Consider the following 10,776-nt stretch of genomic DNA (forward strand, 5'->3'; position numbering starts at 1 on the left):
GAGATCAGCCTGGGCTACAAAGCAAGCTCAAGGCCAGCCTGAACCGCATAGCCAGACCTCGACTCAAAAAGAAAAAAACCTTAAAATGTGTAAGTTTCTGGATTACACAAGTGGGGGTACTGGAGAGAGGGTGTGGCCCGAAAGATGACTGCTTTCTCTGACTCTGCAATGCTCCCTCTTTCTTTTTACATCACAAATGTTTACTACTTTTAGACTTACTGGCCACAATCGAGGTATCATTGGAGAGAAAACCAAAAGGTTATACATGGTTTCTAATCTGTATTCCATGTTTTGTTTCATTATTTGTACTTTTATTAACATTTTCAAGTGAAGAAATCTACGTTATCATTTTAAAAGATACTACTCCAATATGTGGTTTTTATACTCTAATGTCTTCTGCGAACACAGCAGCATATTTCTAATTTCTTATTATTAGATATTATGTACAAAGCCTTCATTTCAAACTCTGAATTTGGGGATGATTTGTTTGAACATCCTCTACTGTTGTAGTTTCAAATTTCACTGCTAATACCCTTAACCAACAGAGCTCGCCTAGATGAGCAGGTATCTCTACAAAATAAACATCTATTTGAAAACAATCTTAAAGCAGCAGCCTTACCGCTGTAACCTTGGACTTGACTCCCTGCCAAAAGTTTTTCACGTCATAGCTGTTCTTTCTGGATGATGTGTTCCATACCCGGATCATGCCATCACCAACACCGATGGCCAGGTAGCCTGTGTCCTCAGGGGAGAAGGCCAGGCTGTATGCAAAGCCACCAAGTGAAGGCAGGGTCCAGCAGCACTCCAGCGTGCTCATGTCCCAGCATTTCACCTGAAAAGATCAGGGATGGGGCCTCAATACAGAAAACCCCAGAGGGACAGGAAAAAGACCACAACATTTCAAATGGAGTGGCTCTAAAGAGTAGGTAGAATATCATAACTTCATGTTCTAGGAGGAATTAGAAAAGGCACCAGTCATAAATTACATATCTCACAGGGTCTTGCAGTGTGTTTATTCCCAGACATGTCCGAGGAATTCAGCATCACGCAGCTAATAACCCTGAAGCCACACTTCCACTTCCCAGTGTCCAGAGGCCTTTGTGCCCTTTTATACCTCTTTTACCTTCCCATTTAGTGTATTCACCTGAATGAGGATAAATGTGGTCTTACATGGAAAGGCCTCAGAACGCGGAGGAGGAGTGAGAAGGTTTTAAGTACTACCTGATGACCGCAAGGACTTGAGAGAAAGTCCATCAAATAAACCCAGCCTAGTCTCAAAGTGGGTCAGACTTAAATACAGCCGATTCATCCCTGGAGCAATTTTACCCAGGCAGACAGCTCTGGTGCCTGAGTTGCTGTCTAGGACAGTGATGGTGAACCTTTGAGAAATACAGTGCCCAACTGCAGCCCAGAGCCCCTGTGCTCATCACAAAGTGCAGTTAATCCTAAATACTCAAGTTTTAGGTTATTTATTATAATCTGTTTATTATAATGTATATATGTATGTATGCACATACATACCAGGAATTAAACTCATGACCTTGTTTTTGCTGGGCAGGTGCTGTGTCTGCTGAGCTATATTGCCAGCTCAATTTTAGTTGTTTTTTTTTTTTTTTTTTTGTGGAACCGGGGATTGAACTCACGCCCTTGCGCTTGCCAGGGAAGCGCTTATTCCATTGAGCCATCTCCCTGGTCCTCAATTTTAGTTTAAAAATCAACTCATCTTTTATCTTAGAAGAAAAATGACGTGTGTCATGGGTCTGGCTCCATGGACAACAAACCAAAGTGCACTGAGCTCACACATCCTGTTGCAGACAAATCTGCTCTTAAAGCTCGTTAGCAACAAAGCATCTGGTAATCCTCCCATGCCCCCTTGCGTGTTCTACGGACACAGTCAGGGCTGATCACTTAGGGTAACTCTGAGGCTGGAGGCAGGGCTAGTGTGGGAGGACTGACATCTCCCACCGCACCCAACTGCACTAGCAGGCAAAGGAAACCGAGTGGTCCTTACGTCTCTATCCATGGATGTGGACAGGAGCAGCTGCTTGTCATCCTCAGTTTGCAAAGGACATAAATTAAAGACAATTCTGGAGTGATTCTGCCCTTCTGAAGCGCCGAAGAGGGTGTATTTCCGTCTCCAGCACTGGGTGAGATCCCACAGCAGCAGCTCACCCCTGAGGAAGAAGAGCAAGCACACTAGTTCTCTTCCTAGGCAACCCGACATGCGGCTGGTGAGCCAAGTTGGGCCTGAGCTACAGAATGACTTCTGCCAACTGTTCCCTGACAAAACACAAGTCAAAGGGCACAACAATAGGAAAGTCCTCATTTTGATTGTTAGAGGCTTGCTGGCAGGAAGCAGATTGCCACACAAGCATCACGTGGGTACTGGATCTGCCAGAGGGAACAACTTTCTGTCTGTCTGTCTTTTTTGTATTTAGGACAGGGACTACAGGGTCTCACTGTGTAGATCGGACTCCTAGTGATCCTCCTGTTTTCAGCCTCCCAAGTGCTGGGCTTACAGGAGTGCGCCACCACGCCCAGCCTCAATCACCCTCTCAGCAAACTGTCTCAGTGCACCCTGTAGACAGGGCCAGCACAGCACGCTAGGGTTGGAAACCCAGCCGCTACGCTCCGCCTACGCAGGCACTTTAGTCCACTGAGCTATCAGGCCAGCCTGGAACAACTTTCTAGAATCGGACAATACCTGGGTAAGCACTCTGTCTCGACCTAGACATTTCTGCAGACTGACAAAATTTACAATACCTTGACTTGTGTGGGTTTCTCACTGCTGGTTTTGCTTCAATCCTGTGTCTTTTTCCCCCACAACCTTAACCTGCAGGTACCACTGCTCCTGTCACAAGTGCTAAAGTCATACACCCCTCAGCAGCTGTTTCTTGACTTGCAAACTGGATTTATACCCATATACAACTGTTTTTCTTTGGCCTGAAGGAAGGGGAATCAAGTAGCTATGAAACATGGAGGTGGAAAGGATACTTTATTGTACACCTTTGTTCTCGAAGTGGTAATGGACTAGGCCATCTTTTAAACAGACTGCTCCCATAGCTTTAATCATAAATGCCACCATAATCTGCGAGAATTCAATCTGCACGTAGCTCTTTTTGGGGGTGGCTGTGAGAGGCAGGATCACACAAACATGCTAGAGGGATTTGTATGGTTTACTATATTCATTTAAAAGCATCAAATTTGCTTATTAAAATTACTTGTCAGCAACTAGGAGCAGATTGTTACAAAGTACGTCTATGGCCTTGTTTTGTTGTTGTTCAAGTGAGGGCTGGGAACGCAACCCAGGGGTTGCATTTTCCACACAGGTGGTCTGGCACTGAGTCACATGCCCAACCTCACACTCAGTCTTTGCCTGTTCCTGGCATACAACTCCAAAACTCTTGAACTCTCCAGGCATAAGCATCACTGCTATATTAATGAGCTGACTGATGGCTGGCAGCCTCTAGGTAGCTTCAAGATGGGATCTGGTCATCAGAAAGATGAGGCAGAGTCAGGAGGCTGGCCCCACCAGCTTCCACCTAGGAGCGTGAGGGGATAGAGCTCAACTGGTCACCAGGGGCCAAAGGTATAATCAATCTGCAAATGTGAAGAAGCAAGTAAATACCCACAGGATGAGGCTCCGAGAGCTTCCAAAAGCCGACCGGCTGACCACCTGACAGTCCTGGAAGGAAGGAAAGGGCCCAAGAGGGCAGCGCAGCTCTCTGTCCTGCTTCTCATCCTCACCCTGTGTATATCTTCCAGTGTGTCCTTATAATGAGCAGGAAAGGGATGACGTCCCTGTGTTCTGTGAACTGCTTGTGCAGATTAACTGAACCTGAGGAGAGGGTTGTCAGACCCTGAATCACAGCCTGATGGTCAGAGGCACAGTTAAAACCACCTGGGGCGGTGTGTGTACATGTGTGTGCATGTGCGTGCGTGTGTAGTGCTGGCCACCAGGCCCTCTGAGGGATGTGACACTATCTCCAGGGAGACAAAGTTAGTACTTCCAAACTGAATTGAATGAGAGCACATACAGGTCATATCTGTCGCAGAAGTAATCGCTTATTGCTGATGGGGAGAAGTTCTCTTACCACTTGGGGTCGCAGAAGTCTTCTGCATCGACTGTGGTATGAGAAAGGACGGATAATGTGTGTTCCTATGGAAAGTGCTCAATACACTTTGTTTATTGAATGGCCAAAACCATTTTCATTCTAAGAAGTGAAAATATTACCATCACTCCTTTTTCTACAGGGAAGCTGTACACAGCACCTGAAGCTCAGCACTGTAAAAAGTCTTGGTAAGCATCAGATTGATTCTGGAATTCATTTGTGTCTGGCTTTACCCCCAGGACATAGTGTCGTACAGCACAAGTCTTTTGCTCTTCCATTTCACACGGCCCACCATAATGCACGCCTTGGCCATGACACTCTCCATCTCTAGGTGCACAACGAGAGGTCACACAGTCACTGAGGCCAACAGGGATTCAAAACGCATCAGAGAAAGCATGATCAGAGACTTACCCAAAGCAGCTGGACACCAGCTGTGTTGGCTGATTCTTGGGCCAATGCAGTGTCAACCAAAGGCGCTCTTTAACTGTGGGGTCCACACCCCCTCCTCGTCTCTTCAGAAAAGGGATTTTCAAAGTCATCACTCCTACAAGTTAGGGGAGGAGAGCAAGCACTCAGGACAGCAAAGCTACTTACTTGAAGTCACCAGCAGTTCCCAACAGGCTGTCAGAGATTTAACTATTACTTTGGCTGCTTTGAATACATACCTCAGTTTTTCATGGAAACATCATTATAAATAGTGATTAATCCCAATTTGGCCCAAAAGCCTATATGGATATTTAGCTTAACTTGTATAAGGTGTACACATGCAAACTTTTTTTTTTTTTGGTACCAGGGATTGAACTCAGAACCTTGTGCTTGCCAGGCAGGCACGTATGCCGTCAAGCTATGTGCCTGGCCCACAAACATACTTCTATACTGGATTACTATCACTTGCTCTGCAGCTCTTCTACTCCTGCCACCCAGGCCCTGCCAAATCCTAACATGCTTGATTTGTAAGTATGCTGTTCTCCATAGCAAATACCAACCTTTGTCTAAAGCAGTGACATCTGCCTTCTCTTTTTTTTTTATAAATTTTTTTTAATTAATTTATTTTATTTATTTATTTTTGTGTGTGTGTGGCCAGCTCAGCCCACCAGGGGGCAGGGCTGGCTGGCATGTGGTGCTGGGGGATTGAACCGCGGTCCCTGGGCTTTGGTAAGCTTGTTCTAAGTAGGTGCTTTAGACCACTGAGCCATCTCAGCAGCCCGTCTTCTCTTGAAATGCATCTAAAACCACAAAACCTATTATGTTCAAAGCAGAGTTCTAGCCCGGCTAAAGTGCGGCAGCAGTGATCAGGCCAGGAGAGTAAAAAACGGATTTCTGACAGATGATAAACTCTTAGAACAATAAGATGGAACAATAAGGAGCCATTCTACCAAATGAATATAACTTCGACCACAAGAGACATTACACATCAGCTGTACCTCGGCTTTTGGAGCAGCTCCAGATTCGAATGGTCTGATCTTTGCTTCCAGTGGCTAAGTAGCAGCCCTTTGCTTCTGTGGTCTGTACTGCAACTTTCCCATTGGGAATTTCAGGTTCTTCTAGGAGAGAGTTGGCAATTTTATTTCTTATTTGTATTAAATATGCACAAATGCTACTTAAAAAAAAATAGCTCATAAGGGTTCCTAAAACATAGCCATCTTTTTCATAGGTCTACTGTACAACCTAGCCTTAAAATTCAGTCAATTTAACTTTATCCACTTTGTTCTTTGGGCCTGAAGCACATGACATTCTCCTCTTACTCATCTCTACCTGAGTTTTCTTCTTGGTTTATGGACAAACACTCTTCACCAAGTAGGGGACACCAGGCTATGGAGTGGATTTCATCGTCGTGCCCTCGGAGTCTGTGAATAATTTCTCCTTTCTTACTGATGTCAATGATAACCACTAGGCCATCCTTGTAGCTAAAAAAACAAGTTAGAAATATTAGTAAAAAATCAAGAAAGTCTCTCTAGTAAATATTTTGGCTTAGGAGTCAGTGGTGTGGACTTCTCAAAGGTAAGGCCAAAATGGGAAGGACAAGAAACACTGTTGATCTGTCCTTATTTCAAAGTGCTCATTTCATGCCTCTTGATTACTAAAATCCTCCTTCATGATCAGACTGATACTGTATAGGTTTTCTGACATAAAATGCTAACAATGAACATGCTTTTATTCTAAGGGAACTTACAGGACAGTTCCTATAGGAGTGCAGCAACTCCCCTAGTTAGAGATGAAATTGTCCTAGTACACTAAAAGTTTGCTTTTTGCAATGAGGATGCTTTTCTAACTACAAACTGAGCAAAGCCACAGTACTCTGTTTTCTATACCTACATGTTTCATGGTTGATGTCTTATTAATTCAGAAGACACAGAGAAACTCTAATAGCTTTTAAGGAAAACTGATGAATTATTATAGTATATATAGTTTTTTTGAGGCAAAGTCTTGTTATGTGGTTCAGCCAGGCCTTGAACTCACTTCGTGGTCCAGGCTGGCCTCAAACTCATGGTCATTCTCCTGCTGCAGTCTCCCAAACGCTGGGATTACAGGCATGTACCACCACACCTGGCGATGAATTGTTTCAGACACATAGATATCTATTGCCTAGTTTAAGAAAAATTATCCACACAGCTGAAGTGTTTTGTATAGCACCTCTATAAAACCTCTCCTTTCCCAAGGATAAATCACTAGTTGTAAATATTTTTCTTTTGATAGGGTCTTGCCATGTAGTTCAGACTGGCCTTGAAATCACTGTGTAGTATAGGTTGACCTTGAACTCACAGTGATCCTCTTGCTTCTAGTTGTGAATTTTTTAGTACAGCCCTCCTAGCTTATTTCTACATATGTAACCAAATAAGACACAATCATTCTGCATATTTAGAAACCTCATGTAAGTGGTATCATGTCTTATTTTTCTGAAGTTTGCATTTTTATCTATTCTGAGTTAGCTATGCGGACACATGTAATTCTAGCTTCTGTTTGCTTACACTACTGCATTAGTACTGTATTGTATAGATTTATCTGTTTAATCATTTTTCTTCCGAAGAGTTTCCAGTTTTCACTATTATACACACAAAAAGGTTGCTGTTGACATTCTTGTACATGATTGCAGATATGCTGTCTAGTGTTAAGACTGCCACGTGTAAGACATGTGTGCGTATGTTTTTTAGAAAGCACAAAATTGTTATCCATGGGCTGGGGAGATAGCTTGGTAGAATAAGCACTTGCCTGGCAAGTGCAAGGGCCTGAGTTCAATCTCCAGTTCCGAAAAAAAAAAAAAAAAAAGTTATCCAGAGAATATGTAGCTATTCACATTCCTTACAAATTACAATTCTGCATGGAAAACCACCATTCCAGATAAAAAGGAAACAAAGCAACCAAAAGCAACTAGAAGTAATAGAATGCCAGGCTGAAGACTCACACTGAAAATCACAAAGTTATAAAACCTAGTTGTCACAAGAGGAAATTGTTTCAAAGACTGAATATGCTATCTGGAAATAATCAGTTTTGAAAGAGCCTCTAAAATAAACTGCTATGCTCTGTGTAGTTTCCCCTACATGAAGACCTTCTACTACCCGTTTCTGCTCTTTCACGATCTGCTCTGAGTCCAGCTTTTCAGACTCTGAGCAATGTCCTTTCTGCTGATCCCTGTAATACAGCAATGGCGTTCTGCTTCATGAGACCACGGAGGCACAGATGTCACATCCTTATCACTCACCCATGTGCACCTTCCCACCTTCTACCTTAGTACCTTCCATTTAATATTTCCACCTGTTCCACCCATATGTGCCTCCTCTGGTTGGTTGGTTTCTTTCTTTCTTTCTTTCTTTTTTTTTTTGTATTTCTTTAAGGAAGGGTCTACAGGGTGTCTAGGGTCTCATTACTAGATCAGACTCGTAGTGATCTGCCGGTTTACAGCCTCCCAAGAGCTGGGATTACAGGCGTGTGCCACCATACCCAGTCTTAATCACAGGCTCAGCTGCCCCAGGAGTGGCTCCGGCTCAGCTTTAATTGGGATTAATCTGGCCATCCCTCCTCTGGTTTCATGCAAAATTTTGTGGAAGCTTTTCTCCAGGTGTGTCTACTGGCTTACATCCGCCCAGCACACACTAGTCTCCTGAGTCCTCTCCAGTTAAACTTTATCCTTTAATATTCTTATAGGATGGCCTATGCCAAGCCTTCAAAGTGGATGCAATGAACACCTTTTGGAACGGCCAGGGAAAAGGCAGCTCATGTGAACCAGCCTTGGTGAGAAACAGAAGACACTCCCAGTGCCATGTCCTTCCTAGTCCCCAGGGAGTGCCGAGCGCCAGAGCCAGCATTTCGCACTGCGGCAGTTTCTTTCATGTCTAAGAACACTGTATGATATATGAAAAACATGAAAGAAAGAACATTTCCAACATTTAAAGGCCGGTTGGAGAAATTAGATACGAAGAACAAGGAAAGTATAGTATGAGGGAAGAGAAAGAAAAATGAGAAAGAGTGGAAACAGAAATGATGCTTATGGCTCAGGGGAACAGTTAACACTTGTAGAGAGTTTCCTTTGAGGAACAAAGGCACAGGAGAAGGTAGCATAAAGGAAAAATACGAGGATAAACAAAGATAAACCATCAATACCAATGGCATAGTATTTACCCAATGGCTACTAGGTCTTCATGATGAGGTGAACAAGTAAGACAGAAAATTGTCCTGGGCTCTACGAAGAGGCGCTGGGTGTCATTTCTGTTAATCCAATAGCAGAACAAGACTCCTTTTTCATCTCCAGATACTATTAAGTCCTTTACTCGAGGAGACCAATGTAATGCCGATATTGTATGCTTCAAAATGAAACAAAAGTATGCATTTGTTTCTCATTTGTCAGTGACCTGTTTTTACTTAATTTTTAACTTGAATCTCTAACCAGCACAGTGCAAAGGCACATCACAGGTACTTAAATACTTTTTGCTACTAGTATTTTATTTTTATTTTTTTGTTTTTTGAGACAGGATCTCACTATATAGTTCAGGCTGGCCTTGAACTCACGGTGACCATCCTGCCTCAGCCTCCTGTGTGAACATCATATTAACAAAGTGATGGGAAAATGCAAACTAGTGGGGACCAGAGGCTCATTAAAACTTTTCTTAAATCGATCAACACAAAGTTCTTAACAAAACTTAAGTGAATCTTTTCCTCTTTTTGTTCTCTTAAAAGTCAAGTACATCAAATAATATTTTAAAGCGAGTTTCTGTTTCTTATTTATAGTTTTTATTTAGTATTTATGTAAGTAACTTGCTATTAAATATTAGACTTCGCAGGCATGATGTCTTTGTGGAACTCATTAACTCTGCTGTGTGGCATGAGAACAGCCAGAGAGAGGACCTCACTGCTTGTTTCTAGCAGAAATTTACAAAACAATAAGTTTGCTTACCTCTAGTTTAGAAACAAAATAAACATTTCTTTTGAAAAAAGTTTTGAAGATAATTTACAATGATACAATTTTGCACCTAATTTATGGATACAATTATAAAAGTTACCTTGCACAGTTGAAGGACTAAAACATATTGGAAACAAAACAAAGACACATAAAAATGTTCTGAGAAAGCAGTGAGCCAGGTACCTGATGCAGGGCATGTTCCTTGACGACTGTTTTTGTCTCCACATCCCATATTTTCACAGTCCCGTCGTCGGAGCTGGTGGCACAGAGATTGTACTGACCAGGGTGATGCGAAAAGGTGAAGCCAGAGACCCTCTCGGTGTGTCCCACCAACTCTCCTATGACTTGAAGCAAAACCAAAGTGCAAGTTAATTAAAGTGCTACTTATGATACCAGAGAGAATGATACTGTTATTGACCGGGTAGTGAACTTGGTAGTGATCTCTCAACCCGCACGTATAACAGAAGCCCGGATGGCGGTACTGCACGACTTCAGACAATTCTTCTCTCTGACTTCGGTGTTCTCAATTGTAAGGTAATGCTGACATCCCTCCCGGTCCTGGATCGAGAAGCAGCTCACACCAAGAAAGTGAAAGTCATTCCTCCTTAGAGGCGGCCGCAGATCCTGCGGCAGGGACAGTCCGGACTCACCTCCCCAGGCACAATCAAAGCCTCCTCTGGAGTGCGACGGTACCTGCGCAACCCGTACACCTCGCAGAGTCACCTATCTGGAGGATCAGGGCCTGCGGGCGGGCGCAGACAACCCCGCAGAGGCTCCCAGAAGGACGCGGGCACCCGGCCGGGCGGGAGGCCCGGGAGACCTCGGGGCGCCGCGGCCCCACGTGGGCGCGGGGGGCGGACCGGCGCCCGCGGCGGGCTGCGGCTCCTGCGGGTTGCTGCGTCGGGCAGGGCCTTCCCTCCGTCTAGCGCTACCTCCAGGAAAGGGGGTGGCTGCAGACGACAGCCAGCGCCCTCGGGGAGACCGGGAAGGTTCGGGCCCTGATGTGGGGTGCCTCTTACCTCGAAACGCGGGCGTCCCGGTGATCGCGCCCGCGCCCGGGCCCACGCGGACCAGGAAGACGGACGTACGCGCGGCGAAGCCGAAGAGGCCGCCGGGCACGGCATCGCTGCTGCGGGTGCAGTACCAGTTGGGGGAGGGCGGCAGCGTCCGCGGCTCCGCTCCCATGCTGGCTGAGGGAAGAAGCCGCCAGGGCAGCGCTCTCCCCGCGACCGAGCCGGGAAGGGGCGGGCCCGGACTCTGGCCCCGCCC

General features: G+C 44.8%; 1 protein-coding gene across 2 annotated transcripts in view; it reads right to left on the reverse strand.

Moving 5' to 3' along the window:
• The window catches only part of Gemin5 (gem nuclear organelle associated protein 5), a 44,314-nt gene extending 33,575 nt beyond the window's left edge, over window positions 1-10,739 (reverse strand). The window contains exons 1-8 of one of the 2 annotated variants that reach the window (XM_023713196.1): window positions 10,527-10,739; window positions 9,691-9,851; window positions 8,730-8,911; window positions 5,868-6,019; window positions 5,537-5,653; window positions 4,524-4,656; window positions 2,012-2,174; window positions 620-832 (exon numbers count right to left, since the gene is read on the reverse strand). In XM_023713196.1, coding sequence (XP_023568964.1) covers window positions 620-832; window positions 2,012-2,174; window positions 4,524-4,656; window positions 5,537-5,653; window positions 5,868-6,019; window positions 8,730-8,911; window positions 9,691-9,851; window positions 10,527-10,692 — 1,287 coding nt within the window. In that variant the 5' untranslated portion in view covers window positions 10,693-10,739. Of the gene's footprint in view, window positions 1-619; window positions 833-2,011; window positions 2,175-4,523; window positions 4,657-5,536; window positions 5,657-5,867; window positions 6,020-8,729; window positions 8,912-9,690; window positions 9,852-10,526 lie in introns of both variants that reach the window. The other variant, XM_023713195.1, reaches the window with a different exon arrangement.
• Window positions 10,740-10,776: the final 37 nt, after the last annotated feature.

The sequence above is a fragment of the Octodon degus genome, unplaced genomic scaffold (assembly GCF_000260255.1).
Source record: "Octodon degus isolate 3935 unplaced genomic scaffold, OctDeg1.0 scaffold00029, whole genome shotgun sequence".
In the NCBI taxonomy this organism is placed as follows: domain Eukaryota; kingdom Metazoa; phylum Chordata; class Mammalia; order Rodentia; family Octodontidae; genus Octodon; species Octodon degus.